This window comes from Microtus oregoni, unplaced genomic scaffold (assembly GCF_018167655.1).
Source record: "Microtus oregoni isolate MIOR12 unplaced genomic scaffold, Mior012 000000F_ref0000247, whole genome shotgun sequence".
Taxonomy (NCBI): domain Eukaryota; kingdom Metazoa; phylum Chordata; class Mammalia; order Rodentia; family Cricetidae; genus Microtus; species Microtus oregoni.
In genome coordinates this window covers 22,016,266-22,044,006 of record NW_024543059.1, presented here as the reverse complement: position 1 = coordinate 22,044,006, position 27,741 = coordinate 22,016,266, and the positions used below count along the sequence as shown (strand labels likewise).

The 27,741-nt window shown below is 41.3% G+C and overlaps 1 protein-coding gene across 2 annotated transcripts in view; it reads right to left on the bottom strand.

Moving 5' to 3' along the window:
• Mctp2 (multiple C2 and transmembrane domain containing 2) overlaps window positions 1-27,741 on the bottom strand; it is a 221,977-nt gene that overhangs the window by 117,165 nt on the left and 77,071 nt on the right. The window contains exons 5-10 of one of the 2 annotated variants that reach the window (XM_041638380.1): window positions 25,654-25,796; window positions 24,806-24,882; window positions 24,445-24,556; window positions 20,440-20,475; window positions 10,848-11,012; window positions 8,505-8,635 (exon numbers count right to left, since the gene is read on the bottom strand). In XM_041638380.1, the coding sequence (XP_041494314.1) occupies window positions 8,505-8,635; window positions 10,848-11,012; window positions 20,440-20,475; window positions 24,445-24,556; window positions 24,806-24,882; window positions 25,654-25,796 (664 nt within the window). Of the gene's footprint in view, window positions 1-8,504; window positions 8,636-10,847; window positions 11,013-20,439; window positions 20,476-24,444; window positions 24,557-24,805; window positions 24,883-25,653; window positions 25,797-27,741 lie in introns of those variants that run through there. The other variant, XM_041638456.1, reaches the window with a different exon arrangement.

Below are 27,741 nucleotides of genomic sequence, written 5' to 3'. Positions count from 1 at the left end.
ATATTGTGACGTGTAAGAGAGGGTGGGGGAGGGGCTTTCCCTGTGACTTCCCTATCCAAAATAAAGGATCAGGAGTTTTTGCACAGAAAGAGAAAACTCAGGCCAACCACATGGGGTTGGTGGGGAGAGTGAACGCAGATGTCATTTTCTCCCCAGTCGATTAAGGCCAACTGGCAAATTTCTAGTTACAGAAATATATTGAGGGTGGTTTCCTAATAGGCAGGCTTCCCAGGTGAGTTTCTCGCGGACACAGGGAGCGTGACGTGTTGTTGATGGATCCTTTCTCTGCGGCACTGTCAGCGAGGCTGTAGGCAGCTGCTTTAAATTACAGGTTTTCTGCCTCTTAAGAGCCAATGCGGCAGAGCTGCTGAAACCCTCAGACATGTTCACCTACAGAAGCAAACCCTCTGAAGGCGAGGCTTCAGGGCTGAGCAATCCCTTTGCCCTTTGCCGCAGCACTTCCAGCTCCAGCTTCCCCTCAACCACCCTGTCTAACTTGAAGGGTACAGATGGGTGGGGAAGCCAGGAAAGCACTGAGGGGCAGGAGGAGGCGGGCCACAGAAGCACTGAGATTTCATTATTTTCTACAATTCTCAGGGATTCTGTACAGTTACGAATACGATGAATATTCAAGACTTTTGGGGAGAATAGAGGCACTGCCTGTTGCAAGGAGTGAAAGCAGATATTTATACAAACTTTCCAAAGGACTTTGTGTGTTAGCAGAGAACCAGGAGCGGGTGACCTTACAGTAAAGTAATGGCAATTTGGAGTCACACAGATACAAAGGCAAAATTCATTGAAACAATTGGGTTCTCCCTCACAATTAAAAAGGTAAAAAGCAAATTACCAGTCTATTCCCATTTTCATTACAGGATCAAAATTCACATATTAAAACTAAACATGCACAGGCTTTTATTTGCTATTTATGTAAAGGAACCCCAATTATACAAAGGGATATTGATTATTCTATATATATTATATGTATTATTTATTTTCATTCTACATAGATTTATAATATATTATGTATAGATATATAGTATTCATTATATCAATTTATATTATATATGTTGTATATAATAAATTCTCAAATATTTTTAATTACAGTAAAATTATAATACAAATATATTTTATTTTCTATGCTTTTAATCAAAATTATATCTTCTATAGCAATAAGAAGCTTTTGTGAAATAATATAGTGCTACCCTTGAAAAGAGGGGTCACTTAGTGGTTTTATTTAATAAGCAATTGTTTGAGAGGGAAACCAAATGCGCTTAATTGAGAAATATCAAGTGTTATATGCTATCTTTTAGCTACAAACTCCCACATTATTAATATTACAAGAGTATGTATAACTTAAGAATATTATTTTCCATTGTTAAGGATACTTTAGAAGCGAAACATATGTTCTCTAATTTAATCAAATTGAAAACTTTTTGTCTAGTTATCCATGAGGTTTAAAACCGCCATTGCTCTATGTGATGCTGGGTGACCAATTTCACTGATGATTTGGGGGGAAATTTCTTTTTAGCTCATTGCGAGCGGTAAATCCTTTGCTACTTATTAACAAAGCAAATCTAAACTTTTCGAGATGGAAACAATATAAGTTCAAAAATCAACGAAAGATGCCTTTATTACTTAAAATCTTGAAAAGACAACCCAAGAAGATCCTTTTTGTTTGCTTAAATAATTTTATTAATTCTTTAAAAGCTTCATACATTGCATTTTGAGCATTTTTATCCCCATGACTACAATGCATTTGTCTGAGGGAATGTACCAAATAATTTTGATCCATTTCCTGTTTGTTTGTTTGCTTGCTTGCTTGTTTTAAGCTGTTCCTGAAATTCAGCCAAAGTTGTTACTGTTTTCTACAATTCTCTGCGTTTTCTTTTTCCCCACTAGCTGTTGTAGGTAGATGCAGGATTAATCTGTACTAGCTACAACGAGGATACGAGATCAACCTCTCTACCTTTTATGGGCAAGGCACGGAGTTGGCCTGTTACAGGCAGCACCCAGTATATTCTCACACGGAGCAAACTCTTTCATGTGAAGAAGCAGAAACTAGTCGCTGTGGTTTGTAAATCACCGTCTCTACTGAAATTCCTCTACTCCCTCATAACACAAAACTACTGGATTACTAGCCGTGGAAACAAATATTGTTTTCTAATAAAGTTTCATTGACATAAAAGCAGGCTTTGACTCCTGGATTCTAGTTGTCAATCTTGATGCACAGAAATGCGATTATTGGGGCTGTAGTGAATTATGCCAGCAGAAGTATTTTTAACTGCAAGATTTCTTGAAGGTAATAGTAACAGATCCACAAAGGCATTGGAAATATTAATGTAAGAAATTTTTAAAAATATGTATTTTTTTAATCTCACTATACCCTATGAAGCCAGGAAAAAATACCCAATGATCTGTTTGTCAATAAAAAAGGATAAAGAAACATGATTATAAAATTATTGTGCTGTAAGAAACGCAACCACTCAGAACTTCCTTATAAGAAATCTGGTTAATGAACATTAAGGATGTATATATAGCTGTCACTGGGGTGCCAGGCTTTCCTCCTTGTGCAAGGTCAGGATATTCAACCCATAGGACCCGTGGGGAACCAGAAAACACACATTCCAGCTTCAGATCTTCACAAATCAAATTGACAGGAATACTGGAACAATTCATAGATTCACCTTGTGGGGAAAAAAGGCAGAGAGGTCGCCAATTTCTGCACAGCTAAAGAGAAGTTGCTGTATTCACCACCATGACACAGGATTCCATGGCTATATGCCCTACTCTGTTTTCCACCTTCACCCAGAGATGTCAGCAGCTTTTCTCCACCTCTCGAGATTCTATGAAACAAAGGAGCTCCTCTCTTCTGTAGATACGTTCCTGCATTTGTGCTTACTTCCTAAGTGTGTGTACCGTGGGATATATGTCGAGGTTGGAAGGCAAATTCAGCAGTTGGTCCTCCTCTTCTACCTTGTTTCAGAGAGGCTCTCTTTGTTCTCTTTCATACTGGATCCTGAGATCCCTGTATTCTCCCATCTCCAATTCCACCTCCCTAGAGCAGGGCTGGGATCCCAGCTGTTCACACTATACTTCCAGCTTTGACGTGGATTATTGGGATTTGAACTCTCCGTGCTTACATGCAAAGCTATTTGGTCCACTGCACCATCACTCGAGCCTTCTCTGTCCTATCTTCAGGCACTCATTTTACAAATCTCTGCTTACGTCACACTGTCCCTGGAACTCTGTCTACTTTTAGCCAGAAACCCAAGGTCATTTGCATGCTTCTGGAATCCACAACCTTCTTACCAATGGAAGAGTCACTGTTGGCTACTTGCAGAGGCCAAAACTTAGTGCTTAAGGGCAGGAGATTCACCTCCATTATTTCATAACGAACCCTCACTTCTTTGAAGCCTGACCAGCGCACAAGAGGGCTCTGTACTGGTGGATACAAAGAACGCTCAATTGCCAACGAGGTAAGAATAACTACACCCCCAGTCACAAATGATCAAAACCTGTCCCTTTGTCTCATCATTTCACTGTCACTGTCCCTCCCCTGCCTAGAAAACACCTGCAGTAAATGGATGTCCTGAGCTTGAGGTTAAGATCTCCACAGTTCTACCCACCTGAAGAAAACAGAGACTAGATTACTCTTATTATTTTTCTGACATTTATTAGAGCTTCCCTCTTTCACGGCAGGCTGTTAAAGTGCTGAATTAGCATTGTTTCTGACCTCCTGTTCCTGTCTTTCTGCATTAATCCCACAACATTTTAATGTTTTAATTCAACACATAATTTTACCATATCAGTCAGCCAAACTGGCCCAACTTTGACTCGCCGTGGTAGCTTTTAACCTCTCCTTCATTACCATAATTCCATGTTTTATATTACAGACTGGTCGGCTTTTAGCTTAAATGCAAGGGGCAGGAAAGAGTGCTACGGTTCGAGAAGCTGTAAATCTCCGCAGCTGAGGAAGTGGTGAACAGGAAGGGAACGGGGAATGTGTCAAGCCCGGTTGTAAAAGCAGATCAACGACACGGGCTGCAATTTGTCCAGAGAAATATTCCAGTCCGGATTGTTCACTGCTTCAAAGCCACTAATAAACTGGTAGGATGTCAGAGCCACTTTAAGGCACCATCTGGGACCGAGGAATGACCGTGAGGCAGATCAAAACAGGAGCGTGCATTCTCGGTGCCAGGCTTTGCAAACGGGGTTTAGAATACGCTATGAATCAGAATCTCTACCTTCACCTTGAAATGGAACATATCCATTAAGAAAGTGATTTCTTTGAAACAGCACAAAAATGGAATAATTGATATTCATCTTTCCTTTACACTTTTTCATTTCATTAACAACAGAGGCTGGAGGATGGCCGAGTGGATAAAGGGATTGTCGTTCAAGCAGGAGGACTCCAGATCCTCGGCACACACATAAAAGCTGGGCATGGTGTTCACAACTAATTCTGTGCTGGGAGCCCAGGGCAGGAGCGTTCCTGGGGCTTGTTACTTGCTCGTATTGCTAGTTATATTGTAATGCATGCACACATAGCTGGGACTGGTTTCTCTTGGGTTTATGCCCTCTTTTCCTAGAAAGTTCACTCTCTGTGCCTCAGAGCTGACCATTTCCTTTTATAGTTGCTTTGCCAATAAAATTGCAGTGAGTGAGGCAGCGTGATTTCAAGGGAGGCTGGCTCTCGCTGAAAACATGGTCATCTTCGGGACTCCATCAACTCTGTCTTCACAGCTCCCTGAGTGTCAGGTAGAACCTGTGGGTGGATATGCTATGGCAAAAGGGAATCCGGACTCTAGAAAGCCTCAGAACATAGATGCAGAGAAGAGACAATCTAAAGATCACCATTGTGTGTGTGACCCCAGCTCCTATAAGCAAAGCACCTACATAAATATACATATTTACATAAAGTCTATATTTTGAAAAACATACTGAATTTTACTGCTTATATTTAATTTACTTGAACTAAATAATTTCATTTTTTAATTTTATACAGATCTATAGTTGGCATGCAGAAAATTTCCAAAATTACAAACACTGATGTAATGCCCACCATAGACTATGTCAATGGATATGCCACTGTTTCTGACCTGAATGTTAGCCATGGTCTCCATTATATGGCAAAACAGTCAGACACACAGTGGGTTCATTACTAAAACCACATAGTAACCCCCCAAGTGTGGTGTTTCTTCCCCATATCAAACTATCTACAATGGGAATCTTCACCAAGGAGAACTTTCTTTGAGGGGTTTGAAAGTATTAACATGACGCTACTCTCCAAAATAAAGTGGAAGAGGGGTCTCGGGAGACAGTGAACATTCGTTTACCCTGCTAAAGACTCTTCAACTTTTGAATAGTTGAAATAAGAATAGCTAAGTCTCAGAGTAAATGATACAAAGGTAAATAAACTGTCGGGGAGGGGACAAATATGTTGAAAATGTAGGCTCATGGGAATGGCTCAATAGGTAAGGGCACTTTTAAAGGTACTTGTACAAGCCTTATGATCTGAGTTTGAATCTGTGAGCCCATGGTGGAAGAAGAGATTCAAGCCCTGGAAGTTGTCCTCTGACCTCCACGTGAGCATCTTGACATATGCAAACCCGCACAACAGACACTGCTAACTAATTTTTTTAAGTTGAAGTTAAAAAGAGAAAGTCATAAGAATGGTCTACAAGCAACTTGCCAGAAAAAACTGCACGCTACCCCAATGGTTTGTGGTTTTGTTTGTTTATGAGACAGGGTTTTGCTGGGTAGCCCGGGGTTGGCCTCAAACTTACGATCCTCCCAGCTTAGCCTCCTGAGTGTTAGAATTACAAAATCCAGGGCACCTTGTCCTGTCATTCTGTCCCCATTAAATCTGAGATGGAGTATTCTACATGAGTAGAGACTTCGGTACACCTCTATTCACTGCAATGCAATGCTGTCCAGAGCCAGGGCTCCCAAGAGATAACTTTTGTTATCTTTTGAATTGCAAGAGGGGGAAAAAGGAAAAGGATGCCCCCAAAAGAAACAAAAACCCTTTCCAACCATAAAGAGGAAGGACAGACTGATGAGAAGACAGGTAGACATCTCAGTTACAAACAGGAAATGTCTAAAATAATTAATGAACCCTTGAATGGCAAAACATAGGCCATACAGGACATCTCTGGTTATTTTTTGTCTCTGTGAAGCCCCGTAACACTCATTTGGAAGAGCATTTCCTATTATGTGACGGAAACGTGACAATGCAGTGACATGGGACATACAAGGCATTATTATTTGCACCCACTAAAATAACCCCAGGCCATTCATCACCGGAGGCCCGAGTACCCTCTGCACAGATAACATTTCGGGACACAGAGTTCTCTGAGTTTCCTAACTTAGCCACACTCCCAATGTTCTGATCCTTCTGCCCTTGATACTGGCAGGGCTGTGACATGTCAGAGCGCCGAGGATGTCGGACGTAGAAAATGTCTGAGGATTTCAGTTCCCATGCGTGGGCAGGGGAGAAAGAAGCAAGGCTAGATTAGTAACTGGACATGAAGTGACTGACAAACCCACACCTGCTAGATCTAGGCTACGTGGAATGACTCAGCATGCTATGCGATGCAACCAGTTGGTCCAGCGGACTTAGGAAAGCCACTGATGCTGCCTAACAAATGGGCAGCAGGGAAGATGGTGCGAGGCAATGCCAAATGTGCTCAGCAGGTACAGGGTGAAAGGTAGAAACTGCCACAGCTTCTGGTTGGCTGTTCCCTTAGCGGGTACCTGGCCACGCATAATGGAATGCAGACATCATGTGTAGAGAGGCACATGCCTGTCTCTGTAGAATTGTGGGAAGTAATTGGTGTCAGGTGGATGATAGCCAGCCAGTCTGCTCCCAGTATCTCGTTATATGCCGGGGAACACCACATAACAGGACAGCTGTGTTGAGAAACAAGAGGGGGAATTCAGTGGGTGTTTAATTCCTCTTGCAACTGCCCCAGGAATGGTTGAGATGCAGACAGCAAGAAGGGTTAACACGGCATTGCCAGGTCCGACGTCCTATACCAAAAACGGCCTGCAGAAAGACAATTCTCTGAAGGAGTGCTTAGCTGGCCTCATGCCAAGTCTCCCTCGGAACTTCTTACTGTTCTTTCTGCAATCCCTCACTGTAAAACGAATGGGTTATAGCAGATAAATTACGTTAATCTTTCGTTTTGAGTACTAAAGCCCTGTCCTTGGCTGGAATCCCAAATACCAAGGTGTACTGGCTACATCGGAGAGGTGAAGGCACCCATCTCCTCCCCCAGCGGTGGCTCAGATCATAGCCGGGAGCTGAGACTTCAGACTGGAAGCTAGCAGTGAAAATAGCTGCTGGTATCCCTTTAAGCATCTGTGTTCATCATTGAAGATATGTATACAAGTTAGGCTTCTCGGGGGAAAACTAAAGGGATTTAATATAAATAACTGGATCCTTAAAGCCCCCAATCCTGGCCCCGGAATTCATTGTCCTCAAGCCCAAGGCATTGATTGGATGACTTGCCCTCCTTCACTGGCAGGGCTCAGCTGCCCAAGATCAGAAGTAAGGTGAACTTCTTCAAGGGTTTCCTTTGTGTCCACAACAGTCCAGGCACGGTGTTTGAGATTTTATTGTTTTCCTCACGACTATCCTATGAAGAAACTATAATTCTCATGTCATTATGTCACCCACGGGCGGCCACATCAATTGAGTTGTTTGCTTGAGACCACCTCCCTCCCAAGCAATCAAATAAACAACAGGACAGCTTTTGTTGCTTCAGACTCCATGATAGTTTGTCACGGAACCCATCAAAGACATTGAAACACTTCTATCCTGGGGAACAACTCACCTTCTTCGTCTACTCAATCACATGATACATTGCAAAATTAAAATGAAATCCTGTGTTTACAGATATGTCCCAATGGTCTGAGAAAGCACATAACATGCTGGAGACTTCTTGGCTCACAGATTGCAGTGGGCACTGTGAACACACAGAGTCCTCATGCATGGATGCAACCAACCTTGGATACAATGGTTACTTTAAAGAATATGCCCATAGGCCATAGTAACGACATGAAGTCACCTGGGACCTAACAACGACTTACATAGCTTTTTACACTATGTTAGATATCATTTGCAATCCAGAGACAAAGATGATGTAAGATGAGCAAGTGTCTGTAGTACCTAAATGCAAATATGACACATGCTCCTTGCACTCTGACCTTTGAGTATGTTATTATCATCATGAGTTCCTGGAACGACCTCCCCGTAGACGAGGAGGAACAACTCTATTTTCTTATTTTTAAAGCCTGATGCAAATACTGAGTTGCATTTACCAGCTAGAAAGCTGACACCCCTCCCACACTAAGTGGCTGCCCAGCTTACTGCTTATTCCTTGAGGTAGGAGATGGGTGCCCACTCCCAACACAAACAGGCAAGACATTCTTTCAGAGCTAGCCATTGTACAGTTAGGAGCTCCCGCCCCCTCTCCCCCCTTAGTAGCAGAGTGACTCACGTGCCCAGTCGCTCCTCGTGCTTTTTCCTGTCCTTTCCCCACACTTCAATGTCCAAAATGCCCATCCTGTCAGAGAAGTAGTGAAAGTCAAACTGTTCCTGCCATTGCGGGTTTGCACTCTTACACAGTGTCTAGAAAACATGCGGTTATAGGGTTTACTTTCTCAGCAGGTCGCTCATGGCTACAGCAGCTACACATTCACGTCATGTCTACGGGGCAGGAAGTCACCATGAGGGGGCGCGATCTCTTAACAAGATACATTTAACATCTGGGATGAAAAGGGACCCTGGTGGACTCGAGATTTAGCAACATATGTAGCAATTTCTCCAGCACATCAAAAAGAGCACCATAAGAAGCTGTAAAAGCCACACGAACTATATACAAAGTGACTATATACAAAGTGACTATATACAAAGAGCCTGCAGGGGCTCCTTCCTACAGAAGGTAGCATTTCTAACTGTTGTGTCAAATGCAAACAATGTTTGTGCTGGTGTGTATATTGGACTCAGCCTAAACATCAGAAAAACACTTTGTGAGCTTATTTAACATCTTTTGAACATATTACATAAGAACTCCATTATATATGATAGCCCAGAACTGTCTACTTCTAAGTCCAAAGATACTGACTCGCTATGCTTTGGCAAAGGGAAAACTAGACAGTTCCACTTTACCACGTTTGAAAATTAACCAGTTATAGAAAATGAAACAAATGCTCCTGCATTCTCCAAGTGTGAACAAATTGCCTCTGGGTGGCTTTGCTGAATTTGCTGACAGGATCTTCATTTTTCTTCCTTTTATAGAGATTTGGTTTGTAATTAAGCATCTTGAGCATTGGTGTCTGAGTCCGGGCTCTAAACCCACAGATCACCTCTTAAGTCAGCACCAACTACGCCCACACAAGAAAAAGCACAGCAGCTCCCACCTCAGCTGTTATCATGGCATATAAACATATTTGGGCTGGGTTTTATACCTTTTTTATTATATTGGATCATAGAATTTAGATCCCAAGAAGAAAAATATGTCTTAGAAATGAAAATCTAATTCAGTATTTCCCACAGGGAATGTGCTAGACATTGGTCTAACTCTACTTTTCACCTCCTACTGAATAGCTAATCATCATAGAGATGAGTAAGCTTTCCAGAAATCCGCAGCCTGACCGTGAGTGGCTAAAGATTTCTCAGTGGAGGAAAGTGATCTTTCCGTTCTATTTGAAATGATTTGCTAGAAATGATTCTCTGTATATTTCAGGTCTCACTCACTCTCACTTTTCCAGTCATTATGAACACTTGTTCACTGTGTGCCTTCCCTTCCCCTTTATGCTGGAGTGAAGGATGTCTGATATTGGATGTTTGCACTGAAATTTAGGCAGCACCCAACTTCTTGCCTTCCTGTGTCCTTTTCCAAGTTGTCTGTGTCTGTTTGACTGCTTCCTAGATGCCAGGGACCCCAGTGCACCTATCCTTGGATGCTTTTTCAAAACCTAGAAATTGTTTTTTGTTTTGTTTTGCTTTTTTTTTAAAGTGGCCTTTGACAAGTGGCATAACTTTCAACTGCCCTAGTCCCTTTAATTCATAAAACATGAAAAATATTTCTATCTGGTAGTCATAAAAGAGTTATATAAAGATGGAGACTAATTAATTTCCATGGTTTAAAAAGCATTGTTTTTTAATTCAGTTCATGCCAAATTACTAAGCTTCAAAACTATATGACATTTGGATTGACAGAATAAGACAACTTATTTTTAAAGCACTGTTATTTTTTAGTACTACTTTATGTGATTTATTTTCTTCGGGGGGACAAAAAAACCCCAGAAACACCAAATATCTAGTTTTGGTGCTAAGACTAACAAGGTAACAAACATACAATTTTGAAACTATTTTTACTTATCTCCAACATTTTAATGTTATCAAGTAGTATGGTGCTTTATTTTAGAATAATGAAGACAACTCAACTACTTTTTACCTACAGACTTTGAAGCCCACATTGCGTATTCTCAAGCTCATGCATCTAGCAAAACAAAAAAAAGAAAAAAAAGCAATTCTAGGTTTTGAAAAAGCATCCAAGGATAGGTGCACTATGATTTAGTAAGCTTTCTTTACCTCCGAAGTACATGAAAATTAATTATTTACCTCTGAAATACTCTGTAAAGAAATGACACTAGGCGATACCTATATCAGTTTAGTTAATCTATACAATTGTTTTGTTTTCTGGGACACTGGTTAACATGGCTGGGGAGAAGCTCAAAATAAGTTGGCTCCACTCTTGAGAAATATCAAGTGGGAAAACTTTTATCTTTATCACATGGAAAGATAATATCCTCCTGGTCTCGTTAACAGAACTTACCTTGCTTTTGTATCTCTGGTCTCCCAGTTTTAACTGAACAAACATCTCTGTCATATTCCCTCCTGAGACATTCTTCCCTTCCAACAGCGTTATACTTATAATCCCATTCCAGAGTTGGTTTTTTCTCAGGGACTCTGAGAGCCGGAGGTTGCGGATCAAAGAGGACTAGAAATAAATAAATAAACAAAACGGCTTGTAAACAGACTGATTGCTCTTGAAAGTGAGTCTGGCAGTCAATGGGAATCCCAGCCCTCCCTGTTTCAGCCTGAAGTTACTCCTGCCTTGGAGGAAAGCCTTGATATTCGTTGGTTTTGCAAATCCATGCTCCCAGTTCTGTGACTTGCTTCTTTTTTTTGTGTGTGTTTGTTTGTTTTTTGTTTTGTTTTTTTGTTTTGTTTTGTTTTTCGAGACAGGGTTTCTCTGTGGTTTTGGAGCCTGTCCTGGAACTAGCTCTTGTAGACCAGGCTGGTCTCGAACTCACAGAGATCCGCCTTCCTCTGCCTCCCAAATGCTGGGATTAAAGGCGTGTGCCACCACCGCCCGGCTGTGACTTGCTTCTAATTAAGCAAAAGACAGGTGCAAACAACAAGTGGAGTTAGTCCTTCATCAGTATGTCTCTCTAAAATATTTCAGGAAAAAAAACATTTATTTTTATAAACCCAAAATGCCACGATTATACTCAACCAAATGAACCATTATCCCATTAGCATTGTTTAGCCCCTGTGAGGCTTACATTGCCCTGACCTCAGTGGTCTCTCCTTACTTAGCTGCTTGAGCTGAGAGTCCCACCTGATTGATATGCTCCACGTAGATGGCAGAGCTCATTTCCAAACTCTGCTTGATTAGCGAATTGAAACAAGTATATACTTTTTCTTTAGAGGAAGAACCACTAGACAGAAGAAATGTCAACGGAACCGAGCGTCAGAACAAAGCAATGCATGGCTAACTCCGTGTAGGCATTTCCAGCATCTGCTTACTATGTCTTTGTCGTCATTTAGACGCCAATTTGCTCAAACACCAGGCAGTCACAGTTTATCCTAACAAGTAGTAAGTTAGGTCTATAATAATAATATATCAGCTTACTCGATCCAACTATGTCACCCCACCATTCTCAAGACATGTATCCATGCCACTCTGGATTTTACTGAACATTGTATGATAACCATAAACAGAATTATTTTTAAGGAAAGATGTACTTCCAACTTTAACCATGATAATCATAAGGATTTTCTTCACACACACACAGACACACACACAACACACACAGACATGCACACATATACACACATGAGAGAAAAAGAGAGAGAAAGAAACTGATTTGCAGATACTAATGCAGACTGGAACATGCAAATTGGAAAACAATTTAATAGGAAAGAATCTACCCTCCCAGTAAACAAGGATTATTTCTTAACCCCCAGTTGTCACTTGGTCTTCTTTATAATATATTCAGTTTAAAAAAGATAAAAAACAGTTTAAACTAAGTGACTTTGTTAAAAAAAAATCACACCACAAAAGTAGCACATATCACAGACATATATCTATGTGTGTCCACATCCACAGATGTACATACAAACACAGAATATGCAGTTACACAGTTTACAGCTGATTGAGTTCACAGGCTGAACTGTGTGCCGTTAAAGGAAAAATGAGATTTTGATTCATAAGTCCGGCTGTAATTCCTTCTTTTGCTGTCTTTTCTTTCTTAAAAGTTTGACTTCTACCCAACAATCTAAAGCATGACCTGTCTCATGGCCATGCTTCAAAGTTCTGACAGATATATTCCTCCCTCCACAGTACAACTATTTCAAAATCCCTTTTATAAAACAGGGAGTAATGTCCACAGAGGATCAAAGGGCATCCTACAGTCTGGCAATTGCCTAAGAAGAATGGCAGCATGTCCATGAAATATGCCCTAAAATAATTTTGCGGTGCAGTATGTCCTAATTTCAAATTGGATGTTTATCTTGGAAAGGCCTCTATCTAACTTGTCCATAAAGCAGCCCCACTTAGCTCTATGAGCTCTGTGAAAATGGAATCCAAAGCTGGTTATTAAGGGGGCTGGAGATGGGTTCCATATGGCAGAACAGCATGGGAGGGCAAGACTGGGGCCTGCACCAGGCGCGCTTTGGCTGAAGCTCCTGATCTATCCATGGACACTCGTTGCATTACACCATAACATCTGGATTATGGCTTGTAATGTCCCTGGGAAATATCCTCTTTCCATCAAAGCCTTTATCTATCTCAGTTGGACTTTGAACATTTTAGTATTTAACACAGTTGTGTTTGATCTGATAGACTTGCTCGTCCACTGGCCAAGTTTTCTTTTCTTTTTTTTTCTTTTTTCTTCACCCCTCCCTTCTAAATGCAGGGTGGGAGAGGAGAATTATTTATTGCAGGTTTCACAGATAAGAAAGAAAGTTAGACTTTTCTTCTACTTATTTGACCTTAGAAAACATTTCGCTTGCATGTCCCACACTCTGCGTACTTGTGTGTGATCTAAAGACATTCTTTGGACTTGCTTTCCCAAAGAGAAGAGACAGAACATGACAGAACCAGGCACCCTGTGTGTACTCTACAGCACAGCCAGGTTAGCAGAACCTATTTTGTTCTTCAAACATCCCCTTTCTCCCCCACAATAAATCGGTTCATCTGCACTTACTCAGTTAGCTGAATAGCTCAGGTTTTCATGTCTCTGTCCCTGCCTTTAAGGGGGAATTTGTCATCTTAATGCAGCCTGGAATACGATAGGAAAGGAGGAAATGACCCATCAAAGGGGAAGCCCACCCCACCTGAGCTGAAACAAACACCAGCTGATAGAGCAAAGTTTCTGGGTCCTGACCCTAATTCCTCCACAGACAGGAGGGATAAAATATAGTGCATCAGGGTTGTGCTATTTTCCTCCTTCCTCCCCAAGGATCAGAACCTTTTAGTGTTTCTATGTGATCCATTCATCTCTCTGCGTCTGGCCCCACTCCCTGTGATCCACCCTCATCCTTCTCAGCAAGAAAAAAAAAAAGGGATGTCCATTGAAAGTGCATGCATCAATTATTAGTAGGAAAATAAAAACAAGGTGTGGTACTCAGCTTATTAAGCATGCTTGTTTCCATGCGAATGGAGCAACCCTCCAAAGATGTCTTTACTTCTTAAGTCATGATAAGCCCGCACCCAGAGTTCAGTGGGAAGTAAAGGAACTCATGCTCACTTCAAGGAGATGCCGAGATTCGCTCTAGAACCTCAGAAGGTTCTCATCCAGGAATGGAGTCTCAAAGTGACAATGTGTTTATTTGGGGTTTATATAGTGGAGTGCATTTTGGTGGCATTAATTGATGAGGGAAACACAGGTCAAGGTAGAACATGGAGTTAAGAGCCAAGAGGATCGTCTATGGCCATCAACAGCAAGCCAATATCCAGCTGTTTCCTGCGAGCTCCAGAATGGAATGTGCTGAGGGACATCAGAGAGATAGAGAGAAGAAACAAAAGGGAAGGAAAAGGAATAAAAGGAAGATGAAGAGCTGGGGGAGACGGTTCAGTGGTTTGAAGTACTTGTTTAGCAAGCATAGGGGCACGAGTTCAGATCCTCAGCATGGCGCCCACATTAAAAACAAACAAACAAACAAACAAACAACAACAACAAAAAAACCGGCAGGGTCATGGGTATCGGAAATGATGGCAGTGTAGGTGTGGAGACAGGGATATGGCTAGGACTAAACTGCCAGCAGATTTAAGGCAAAGGATTAGTTTTAGGCTCAGTGAGACAATGTCTCAAGGAAATAAGGCACAGAATAAAAAAGCATGACAGGCAAAAGGTTTCCACAGACCTCTATCAGGCATACACGCCTCACTCACACACACATGTTCAGATGCCACACACATAAATGCCACGTGTACCCAATAAATAAACAAATAAGTAAACAAATAAATACATAAATGTAATAGAGTAACAAGAAAAAGCAGAAGCAAGTGTGGTTTTTACCTTTTTATTATCTTTTAATCTTTTCAGGGATGGCAGTTTAATAACCTTGTGTTGCTGGCAAATCCTATTCTTGACCTATCCTTTACATTCCTCAGGTCTCTCAACAACACAGGGAGCCGACAAAAGCAAATGCATGAGAAAAAACAATCAACCACCTCTGTAAGAAAAGCGACTAGCCAGCAAAGCACGCCCCAGCCCTGGTGACTGTTGCTTTGCAGAGCTGAGGGAAAGCACTCGGTCTGTAAAAGAGCTCGCTGAAATAGTCAAGTGTTCTCAACATGTAGAACTACTGCTTCCTGTCATCAACAATATATATAGCACAATGGGACCAGATCCATGCATGCAGGGGACCAGCTCCCAGAACAGGTCCTCGTCTGCACCTCCTTACGTCGTCCGAAGAGGGTCCTGGGTCCTCATATAAGGACACAAAGAAAACAATCTACATTTCCCACACGTGTGTACGCATGAAGGTTGAGATCTGTATTTGTAGATGCAAATATTAACACTGAGTGTATAAAGTTATAGGAGAGATGTATCCATTTCATGTTCTTAGTTATAAGAAAATATTATCACTCATGTTTTCTACTGGAAACTAAAAGCTAAATTAAGAAAAGATTTAATAAACAGACAAGGTCTGTAAGTGCTCAACAACTCTAAATTTGGGACAAGGAATATATATTTTTTATTATGACCAGGGGAAAAAAAGATGAAGATCACATGATCCATAAGGTTATTCCTTTGCCCTGGCCTCCAGGGAACTCAAACATTGTACAGCACTAGTTATAATCTAGTATCTAATTGTTATGTCAACTGCCTTCGACTTCCAGTCTGTTCTGTGTCCCTCCTTCTTGCCTTCATTTAAAATATAGCGAATGCTCCCATATTTTGGACCTAAACTAAAGGATGCATTGCTGGTCTCACTCTTAGGTGTCTAAAAGCGCTGGGCTAGTGTCGGATGCTGAGCATCTTCTTGTTTTGCCCCTGACACCTCCTTGCAGCGTCTTAACCCCAGCCCTGCTCCTATCCTCCAAGAGATAGCAGGTAGAGCCACTGACCATGTCATGTACCCTTCTTGACCTCTCTACTTTCAACTTCCACTATCTCCAGGAGCCTACCACACTTTTTTTTATCTCATGTCAATGGCTCTTAGACTGGCGTATGCTTTGTAGCTACCTGGAGGGCTAGTTAAGACAGCCGGTACTAGTTAGCAGAGATTTTGATTTGAGAAGTAAAAACCAATGGGAACAGAGAAGTTGCATTTAAAGTGGGCGTGGCAGTGCATACCCATAATCTCAGTCCTTGTGGGGAGGTGGGAGGAGACGGATGTAGGAGGAGTGGTATAATTTTAAGGCTAATTTAATCTATATAATGGGTTTTAGATTGGTCATAGCTACATAATGAAAACCTGTCTCAAAAACTTACAAAGAAAGCTTTAAAAAAAAATAGACTGTTAAAATAATTGTAACAAATCCCAGCTGTGACTGGTCCATGGGTTACACTGAGGCGCACAGGTTGTTTGAGGCCATATGGTATAATCTCTGGCTCCTGGAGGTACTCCATTACGTTACTTTGAATGGTCACATCTCCATGCTGACGTGTCTCATTTACTAACGGTCACTTTAGTCTCCTGAAAATTTCCCGTGCAGAACCCTGGGCTCTCCCCAAGCCCCTGCAGGACTAAGAGAGGGTCCTGCTGTAGGACCCTGAATACTTGCACCACACATGCAAATTCTCTAATTCACAATTACACTCGAGAACAGCATGCCCACTGCTCCCTGACGAATTTTGGTGTAAGACTGAATGTAACGCTACTGAGAAGATAGACGTGGTGAATCGGCTTGGAAGATGGTGCCCTGACTCTCCCCTCATAGGAGCTTACTGTGCCCTAGCAGATTGACAGCCTAGCCTGAGTATGGTTAGCCTCCAGAAACTAGGAAAGCACAGAGGTCACTGTATCCAGTCTCACAGTGACCTTGGCTGCTTTAGCACAGGAGGAGGTCAGAGTTGAGACACTCACCCTGGGTCTGTGTAGGACCTCGTCTAGAGGCACAGAAAACAGACAGAATAAACAGATACAGGTCAAGGGTAGAGCTCAGTCATAGAGTGTGTATTTAGCCTAAGACCTGGGATTCTATTTTTATCATCCAAAGTTAAAAAAAAAAACCTAGAGAGAGTAGAGTGATAGATGACATATAATACATACTTTGGAGAGATAAGGTAGAGATACATAGATGCATTAGATTAGAATAAAATAAGCACCCAGATATGTAGAGATAGATCTTTATGGACTAAAATATATTCTTTTTCTTCCTCTTCTTCTTCCTCCTCTTCTTCCTCTTCCTTCTCCTTCTTCTATCCCTTCTTCTCATCTTCTTCTTTTCATCTTCCTCTTCTTCTACTCCTCCTCATCCTCTTCTTCTTCTTCTTTTCTTTTTAAACATAATTGCTTAGTGATTCTTTGGAAATTTCACATCATGCACCCCAGTCCTGCTCAGGATTGCGTAGAGCTGCCGCAGGCATCCCAGTACACCAAAGTGAGGCTTGGAGCAGCCCTGGCCACAGTGGGTACCACACAGCAACAGTGAGAGAAACGGAGATGCTAATCCATGGCCTATTACATCAAACCCCAGATAATCCATCAGATGCTCATTTGAAAAGATTTTCTGGGAGGAAGCTAAGCCTATCTTAAATGCCATCCTTATCTATCCATCACACTGAAATCTAGGGCAAAATTTCAGAGACATATTTTTAAAATGAGCCACAAAGATACACTTATTCAGGAACTTTTCTGGTAACACAAAAGTGAAGTTACAGAGAAAAAGAAGCAAGCCTTTAAATGAAGTCATTATATGAGGGAGGTCGAGACTAACATCCTTGTTACTCCATAGGTAGCACAGAAACACTGTTTTCTATATGCATAGCTAAGTATTCTTTCTACCAGGCATTTTCTAGCATTAAGGCTAATATGAAAGTCTTTAAAAAGAAGTTTATACAGGGTGGAGAAATGTCTCAGTAGTTAAGTACATTGGCTGTTCTTCTAGAGCAGTCGGCCTCAACCTTCCTAATGCTGGGGCCCTCTAATATACTTCCTCACACTGCAGTGACCGCCAATCATAAATTTATGTCACTGTGCTTCATAACTGTAATTTTACTGCTGTTAAGAATTACAGTGTAAATATCTTATATGCAGGAGATCTGATATGTGGTCCCTGTGAAAGGATCATGTGACCCCCAAAGGGGTTGCAACCTGACCCATGGGTGAGGAAGCACTCTTCTAGAGGCTCCAAGGTCAATACCCAGCACCTACGTGGCAGCTCACAACCATCTGTAACTCAATTTCAGGGGGCCCAACTCCCTCCCCTGGCCTCCTGCAGCCCCAGACACGCATGTGGTGTACAGATAGAAATGCAGCAGACATTGATACACACAAAATAGCAAAATACCACTTTTAAATGAGAGAAATTTGTGGTTTAAAGATATCAAAAGATAGATGATCTGAGACTTTTATCCATGTTTATACAGACTTAACATCAGTGGGTGTATAATTCCCCGGCGACTCTTTATTGTAAGCCAGATAACAAGGCATCTCACTTTCCTCCTTGACTGTGTACTTTCGGATGCAAAGGAAGTAGCATCCCCATTAGGTGCTCACCAATGTATAATCTCCAGGCCACGTCTTGTGTATTTCCAGCGTTCACCAAGCTTTACTTGTCTGGAATTTTACTAAAGATATGCAGTGGCTTTGGGCATTTACGACATTCCTGAGCCCAGCACACTGAAGTCAAAATTCCAGAAAGAGAAAAATAAAAGCGGTGGCTCAGCCTCAACACATAACTCTATAGTATCTATATATAAATACTGCCCTCCGGATCCTCTGTCCCCTTCATAATTTTGATATCTTTATCCAAGCCGTCGGCGGTTTTCCTACCCCTCTTCGTTCCTTGGGCCATTGTTCCATAACCTCTCCTGTCCTCCCTAGACTCCGATATTCCCCAGGCTCACAATTTCTGCTTCTCGCCTTTATGTTCCCCCACAAACTGCCCGTGCTCTTCCACAGACTGAAGCTCCCTAACTAAAGATGGTTATTGATGTACAGTCCTGGTGTTTTAGTGCAGCAGCCGAATCAATAAAGGAGAAAATACTGCATTGTCAGGCTTTACCAAGGCATTCTGGGAAACTTTACAGCTTTGGGTGGTTACAGCAACTCTTAATACAGAGAGAGAGACCTGGACGCCCTTCTGTGGTGAGAAATGATGTTCTCCTACCCTCTAGTGACTATAAAGGAATAAGGCAAAGGTGGAGAATGCTTGAGATTGCTGCCCACCATTCTTTATTTTGCCCTCCCTCATCTGTTTTTGAACACAGACCAGAGTGCAAGAAACCCAGTGAGGTGGGAGGATGACCCATGACCCTTTCATGATTCTGTTTACATGCTCAAAATGCAGATCCACTTTAGTTAGTGTGGATACAGTATAGTCAGCATGTGGCATCACAGCATTGGCTCCTATGGATTTCTAAATGCAAGATAGTCTTAGTCTCTCTCTCTCTCTCTCTCTCTCTCTCTCTCTCTCTCTCTCTCTCTGTGTGTGTGTGTGTGTGTGTGTCTCCCTCTCTTCTCTCTTTTTCTCTCTTTCTCAGAAATATTAATAATTCTTGTTAGTGATACAAACTTCATATTGTATAGGAAAGTAGTCAACTGAGGTATTGTACTTTAGAAACTTTAGAAAGTATGTATGTGTGTTTGTGTGTGTGCATCATACAAACACACACACATGCACACACACACACTCATACATATAGATGTGATTGCCCTCATAACCTCTTTCTACAACAAGCATGGATCAGGCCCCAAATTCAGAAATCAAATTAGACTAAGAGCCTGAAGCACCATATCACTTAACCAGAATTCTCTCTCTTGATAAAGTAGGAAGAACTGCTAACTTGAGTTAAAAAAAAAAAAATACTTTGGAGGCGGTTACTTCTAGAATGATCCTCACATTTAGTTACCTAGTTTATAACTTTCTAATTTACTAACTTAATAAATGATTAAATTCCAAAATTTTTATTAGTATTCCCACTTGTATAAACTGTGAAATATCATACTATTGCTTAGATATATTAATGTTGTAAAACCCACCAGTACCTTGTGAAGATATCTATCCACTGAGAACTAGTTTTGTCCCAGGAGATATGGAGGCGACCGAGAATGGCTGCCACATACTCTTCTGGTCTTCACGTCGCCCCTGGAGGACTCACGTTAGCTTCTCATGGCAAATAACCCCCGGAGGGACAGCGTCTAACCGTGCCACAATCTAAGTGTCCCAAGCTTAATGAACTGTAAAATCCTAACATGACTGGTACATATAAAATGTCACTACCCAAACAAGTGTGACTTCCAACATCTGGCCATGCCCTCACTTAATGAAACTCTAAAGAAAGGCCCTTCCGTTTTATTTATTATAATAAGAGGTACAGAATGTTTACACAAATCATGTCTGAATGATACTAATTTTACAAATGTAGGCACATATATGTATATATATATATATATGAATGTATTTGTGGAAATACGTAGTTTTATTCACCTGATATAAAGATAAAAAAAACAAGTAAATTTACCTTGTTGGCACTTAACCGCTTCCGATTTGACCAACGCTTCATTGTAGAGTGAAGATATTAAAATGAAACAGAAGAACAGTGGGTTATTTATAATGCAATTAAACTCTTTTACATTACATATGTTGCATATTATATTCAGGTTATTAACTCTCAAATCTGGAAGTTACCCTCCCGTGAAAAGCTCATGTAAACAAGAAAACAAAGAAAGGCAAACCACGCTTAGATGGCTACACACATCCTTTTCTCGGAGCCTTCAGAGCGTATCAGCATTGGCAGACAATATCATCCTATCTCAATAGCATTTTTGAATTAATTAAATAGTATCATTTCATCTCCAAAAAGGAGGGTCAGGTTTTTCCTACTTACACTTACAATGTTTAGGTGCCGTTGCAAAAATGTTTATAAATTCTTAACTAATGTTGATTCACGTTTGGGTCATTATGGTTTTTGTGAACAGAAAACAAAATTCTGTTTATTTGCATAGGTCAAAATTTGAAAGCCAAAATAATAGAAAACAATGCAGAATTTATGCCATTTGGAAGTTTGCTACTTTGAAAGCTAATTAAAAAGATACTAAACACTTTAGGATCATCCTTGCTATGTAAATTCATTTAGTTGATCCAGAAAAATGTGTGGAGCAAGAAACTTTGGAAGGCCACCACATTTCACCCTATTCCTTCCGAGCCCTTCTTTGCTATGCAAAGGCTGCTCAGTTTCATCTAGGGTGGAAATTTTCTTTCAGCAAAATCCATCTCCTCTCCCAAGTTGGTACCCAGTACCACAGTGCTCTGTTCTGGCTGGCTCACCAGCTAACTGCTTGTTAAAACGTGCTTACGTTCAGGATACTGCAATTAAATTATGAAATATAATCAAGCAGACCGCACTTACTCTCATGCCCAAGGAATGGAAAAATGCAGGTAAATGACATGTCTACTTTGCTAATATGTCTCCTCCATCGGTAAGAAACCTGAAGAACATTCATCAAGAGGAGTCCATTTGCATTCCACTAGCTAGCCATTAGGACAGGACAGAAAGAACTTAAAAGTCCTCATTAATACTTGTCCTGGGGAAAGGGTGAGGGAGGGCATCATTGTGCAACTGGTGCTGGTACAGATGCTACAGGTGTTTTGGCAATAAAAATGCCAAGTATTCTCACTTAATCAAATCACAGAATTTAATGACTGCCTCCTAGAGGCAGGAAGCTTTTGAGTCCTATTTTTGTATAAAGACTCGATTTTTCTTGTAGCCATCACAAAACATAAAACCAGATTAGAATACTCACATGCTATCGACTTTATTTACCATATACTGAATATTTCTATTATGCCTGGCACCGTAGTTAGTCATGTGAATCTCCATGATGCTATAGAAACAGGTACCCTCATTCTTATCTCTTTAGGGAGCTTAACTAACCCTGTGGATTTGACTGAGTCATGGGAGATCTAGGAGTCAGACACAGACAGTTGGAGAAAAGGGCCACAGTTTTATTTATGATTTTATTCCTCTTTAAAAAAAAAAAGTACAACTAACTGGGGCTTTCAATTAGGGCAATGTACCCCACTCAGATGTACAGCACAGAGGAGGGCTGAAGTTTTTTTTTTTTTTTTTTTTTTTTTGGTCACTTTGGTTCTACAGCAACAAAATTTGCCTCACTGGTGGCAATGGGTGCGAAACTGAGAATCCAAAGTAGCCCTCCTCCACAGTTTACACATAAGCGGCAATGTATTACCGAGCATTCTAAGCACATAGATCTGCTGCCCCCTAGGTTCAGGCACTTGTTACTTCCCCTTAAAAACCCAACCTGAATATGCCTCTTAATATCCACTTAAGCTTAATAAAAAGAACATCTTCTTTTTTTTTCTTCTAACTAGTATTCTCAAAAGGACCACGATAGTCCCGTAAGTGGAAGGCTATCTATAATGGCTAGACATGGCTCAGAACAAGCCACTCATCCCTTCCTGTCCCTTTGGTTATGCTTAGATCGAGAATGTAAAGAGAAAGGGGAAATTACAAAGCAATGTAAACAAGAGAGACAGGTTTTCCTGGGATGCTGCCTTTGCATTATGTAAAATGAACTGCACACTCGGCTTCTGCTGGCAATGCCTCAGGAGCGCACACCAGGAAGCAGAGGCGCTGGCGACCTCCACAGAGGAGGTGGTGAGTTGTGCTCAAGCCCTAAGAGGGGCCAGGCTAAGTTAGATGAAGACGTAGGTATCTTGGTACTGTGAAAAGACACGCTTTGAGATTTATCACAAGTGCAATTCCAAGCTGCTCCTTGCAGTATTTGTCCCGCATTGTGAGCTAAATTGAAATCAAATGGCCAGTCCTTTAACGTTCCTAACGTGATGGTATTGAGGTAGGGCTAAGGTGCAGGAAGACTGCTGAGCATAGTCCAGTGCGCTGTGTAACAGTTCAAAGGGTACAGCCACTTTCATGGGCGACATCAGCTTTACAAAGGGTTCTCAAGGAAATTTTTAGAACACATGGGCTGTCAAGTGTTCCATCATGGGCACCTGGTTCGAATACCTACCTACAGTGCATGTTCATTTAGCCTAGCAGATACCACAAGGCACCCACCACCTACTGTCCACTTGAACAGTGAATCCAGGCCAATGGTTCTGAAGTAACAATGAGAAGCTAACAATGAGGGTTAAAAAAAAAAAAAACCTGGATCAAGGGGGACAGAGATGACGATGCTTGTCCTCATCATCATCACAGTTTCCTTGAGGTCCCAAGTGTGAACAGTGCTAAAGCAAAATTCGAACCAATTTTTGGAGGTTCTGTGATGGCTCAACAGGACCAACGTAAAAAAAAAAAATAAAATAAAAAAAAACGAGTAAGGAGAGTTTCATCCTGTTATTTTTTTTTTATTTTTATTTTTTAAATTTATTTATTTATTAAGGATTTCTGCCTCGTCCCCACAACCGCTTCCCATTTCCCTCCCCCTCCCCCGATCAAGTCCCCCCCCCCCCTCTAGGTAAATCAACTCAGGGAATTCAGATGTTAAAAAGAAAATGTTTACTTGATACTGTGACAACTGAAAGCTTCATAGTGCACTTTTCCTCCTCTATTACTAGCTAGCTTCTAATAAATTAGCTATGGTCCTCATTATTAAATTAATTACAGCAGAAAGATTAAGCAGCAGCTAGAATGAAGACTATTTATGTCAATTTAGGAGGTATTATTAGAAGGCTAATTTCTAAACAGGCTTCAGATTTTCATATGGGATTCCATGTGGGTTCAATTGTACCACGTCTATTCTCCCACCAGTAACTTCTTTAGTTGGCTTTAAAAATATCATTCAGTAAACTGTAATCAAATGCATTGTGCTCTTATTTTAATTATTGGAATTCTGATGTGCAATCCATGAATATGAAAATGAGATTATGATTTCCATCAGCGTGTTTACTTGCTAGGGCAGACTTTCTATCTTATCGTAACAAACTCGAACGCTTCACTGACGGTGCAGGCGTCGCCACGATACAGCGTGTTAATGAGAAATTTCCATGTGATAGAATACGGAACGCTCAGATTTGCATTTTTCGCAAAAGCACACCCGGTGGAAAAGTTAGTAGCTAAAAAAGCAACGGCCAGTAAAGAAGGTGAAGGACTCGACGTATTGCAAGAGGACACTTGATCACTTCATAATTCATGATGCGATCATTAAATCCTGGGAACTACTTGAGTAACTGAATATGTGAATGTCGCCCAGAGTCTAAAACTTTCTAAACGGAACTCTGATACTTAAGGAAGCTGTATTTCAAATCCAGGCAAAATACACACAGTATAATAACAATCCTGGTCATATTTTAGCCAATTAACTTCTTAGTCCCTCGGTTGTCTGGTCAGTGGTCCATGAGAAAGAATGTTGATAATGACATACCGATACTTGATGTGATTGTTTTACTTTTCCTCTTAACGTACAGTGGGCAGGCATCCCGTCGGATGCTCAGCTATCAGAGAACTACCACAAAGGGGAGGTTAACCACAAAGGTTCACACTTACGTGCCTCTTGAAATCACCCTGTTTTACAATTAGGTTCAGATTTAAAACAATCACTCCCATGTCATCTTCCAAACTGTTCGGATCTTCCAGTTTTAAAACATGTTCAGTAGTCCTGCAAGCAAAAACGCGACACGTGATTTTAACATAAATTGGCAACGTTGCAGGCCTGATTAACCCATCAGACGCTGAAGGTATGAGTCTGCTATCTTTGCATAAAGATTAGACACAGGGCAGGGTGGGAGAATACGAAACCACACTTAATGAAAATAAATTTTCGGGGGGGGGGGAACTCTGACACTGTCAAATTTAACATTGCTTCCCTGCAATTCACTGATAATGATTCAAGGTAAAAATAAGATACCTGTTAAGTTCAAGGTCCCTGAGAACGACAAAGGCAGAACCCATGAAGTCAGATGTGGTTAAGTCTCGATCGTACACCTAGAAAAAAGGGAGGGCATTAGCACCCAGGGCCACACACACCGGCTGGCTTTATCAAACGACTCACACATAGAACAGGCTGGGGACTGGGAAATACATCTTTCCATCCTTACAACAATGCACAGTGAAGTTGAAGAAAACTACGGTCAAGCAAGCATATGCAGATAAATACCTTGCCTATTTTACCAGCCATGTTCAAAAAAAAGAAACTTTTAATACAACAAAATATTACACACAATGGACCCTCCCTATACTTTAATTGGCCTTTCATTAAAACTTAGCATTTTCCATGGTGAGCAGCTCTGCCAATTAAAGAGAAATTTGCTGTGATGCAACTATCCCATTCTGCCCGCAACTCGTACTGTTTAAACCCAGATGTTGGAGTAATTGAGGCCTACACCTGGTAGCTCGGAGCTCTATTGAGTATAAAGTTCTTTCTAATGAGAACATGGTCCCCACTTGTCACCACTGCGGGGCCAATAATAATTCTTCTGCACCGAGTAAGTGCAAACAGAGTTAAGAAGGACATTATTTACATGGCGGCTTCCCAGCATATGTATCTCCTTGATTCGAGGGAAACACGGTTTCAGAAACAGTCTGAAAAAAATGTCCCCTACAGTATTATTATTTCAATCCAGGCACAGGGAAAAACGGGGGGGGGGGGGGGGGGGGATTATCAGAGGCACGTTCACTTTTAAGGAGGCCTGGGAACTAGCGAAGAATGAATATTTGGAAGAAAGGAGCCGACTTGAAAGCTGTCGGGATTATTACCTTCACACGAAGCTTTTGATCAAGGCTTTGTATTGGCAACACAACTATCTCATCCCAAATAGGGTTCAAGTTCTTATATATGACTTTGCTTTTGTACAGCGTCTTCCCGTTCAGCTTAAATTTTACATATGGGTCACTCGTGCCTTTAAAGGAAAAAGAGAACAGGACAGAATTTTAAACACACACATGAAAGTCTAACATCTCTACCAAGTCAAGACTCTTCCCACAGTCCCCGGCCTTGAAGCAAGCCACGGAACACACCGAGATCAGTGGTGCTCCATGGAGGGGTGGGAAGCCCCCTATAGGTGTCATGGGGAGGAAGAAATGCTACAATTTAATGGTAAATGACTAATTCTATTTTGTCATTTAATGGTTGAATATGAATGGGCTCTTTGAGCTTTTTTTAAATGTGGTTTCAATTGTGGATATGTCACCCCTCAATAACCACAAAAATTCCAAAAATCAAGTCAGTGTCAGGAGTCCTGGCGAGAAACGTGTCCCTGCTAGGATCAGCATAAAGTCCGTGAAAACGGAAAGCAACCATTTCCAAATATTTAGCAGATGGCCGATTCAATTGAATCTTCTACCTTAAAATATAATCATAACAAATAAACCAGTCTCTGCAATCGCTCCTTCAAAGGGTGATATGAGGGGACTCCGCCTGGAACCAGGGGCATAGAGATTAAATCAACAGAGTGGCCATTCTTTACTGCCTCCTCGCACCTGCACCAAAGCCGCACATACTGTCCCCAGCCAGGGCCAGCACATCAGCCAGGCCCTCAGCTGGCCTCCTGAGCTGACACAGCTGACCTGAGGGGGCCCCTCCTGGGGTGCTTTGAAATGGATGCCAAAGGGAATGAATAATATCCCTCAAGTCACAACCCCCTCTTAACACACAAAACTGATGGTAGGCCCTCCTCCACATTTCGCAGATCAACTGAAAAGAAAAAAAGACCTACGAACGTGATGCCTGAATGGGAACTGTGTGCTGTGTCCGTGTGTTGCATGAATGCAGTTATCATCTAACGTGCCAACGATGTACTTGCTCCTCTATATCAGGTGAGGGAAGGAAACAGCAGTAAGGGAACCATCAGCAGGGAGATAAGGGAAGGCCTGCTCAAGACACTATTAAGTTGAAACGTGTGGCTTGCAGAGCTATAGCATTGGGGTTAATCTTGAAACCCAGCCCTATGATGATACATGCAAGGACCCACCGTCTTAATTTAGGGCCCCAGATAAGATTCTAAGAATATTCACTGAAATGAATTTCTGCTATGAAATTCAAGCCAATACCACCTACAAACATTAGGTCAAAAATTAATTCCTCGACTTTGATGCAAACATATCATTAAAAACGATCGTGCCTTACTTCAATAATTTGTGACATAGGCCCGTTCTTATGTTTCCATGTGGTCCCAGTGGTAAAAACCACAGAAAACAAAAGCAATACATTCCCTGGCTATTTTGAGAGGAAGGTGGCATCCCTTTAGAAGAAGACAGTATATATTATTCAATGTTAATAACCTTACTAAAGCAGGAATTTTCTGAGTTGGCATTCCAGTAATACAAGGGCACTAACGTTAAACAAAGAAGAATTAAAAGAAGCCACAAATATCAGATGTGTCCAATTCTACCGTCTTAAGTTTGGCAGCGTAGGAATAGAAGCCCAGCCCTCATTCGAAATGCATACCCATGTTGAGCAGCTTTTGAGGGCTAGTAAAAAAAAATATATAAATGCATTCAGAGCCACTTGGTGGAATTCTCACTGGTGAGTGAGCATCTGCCCGCCCCCTCCCTTCAGCAGCTTGAGAGAACACCTCTAGCTGGCCAGGTTTTAACAATCATCGTGATATATATATATATATAAAAAAAGTAGGGGAAACTATAATAAAAAGAGGCCTTTAATTAAATGAAATTGCCACTCTGGGATCAGGGCCTTCATGCTTGTCAGCGTACTCTCAAAATAAACATCTCAAAACTCAGCCTCCGTGGTGTTACTTTCTCACAGGCAAGGCATACTGGGTAATCCCCAAGCATCTTGACAGCTACATAATGTTCAAACTGTTTCACGGGTGAATGGCGGCAGTT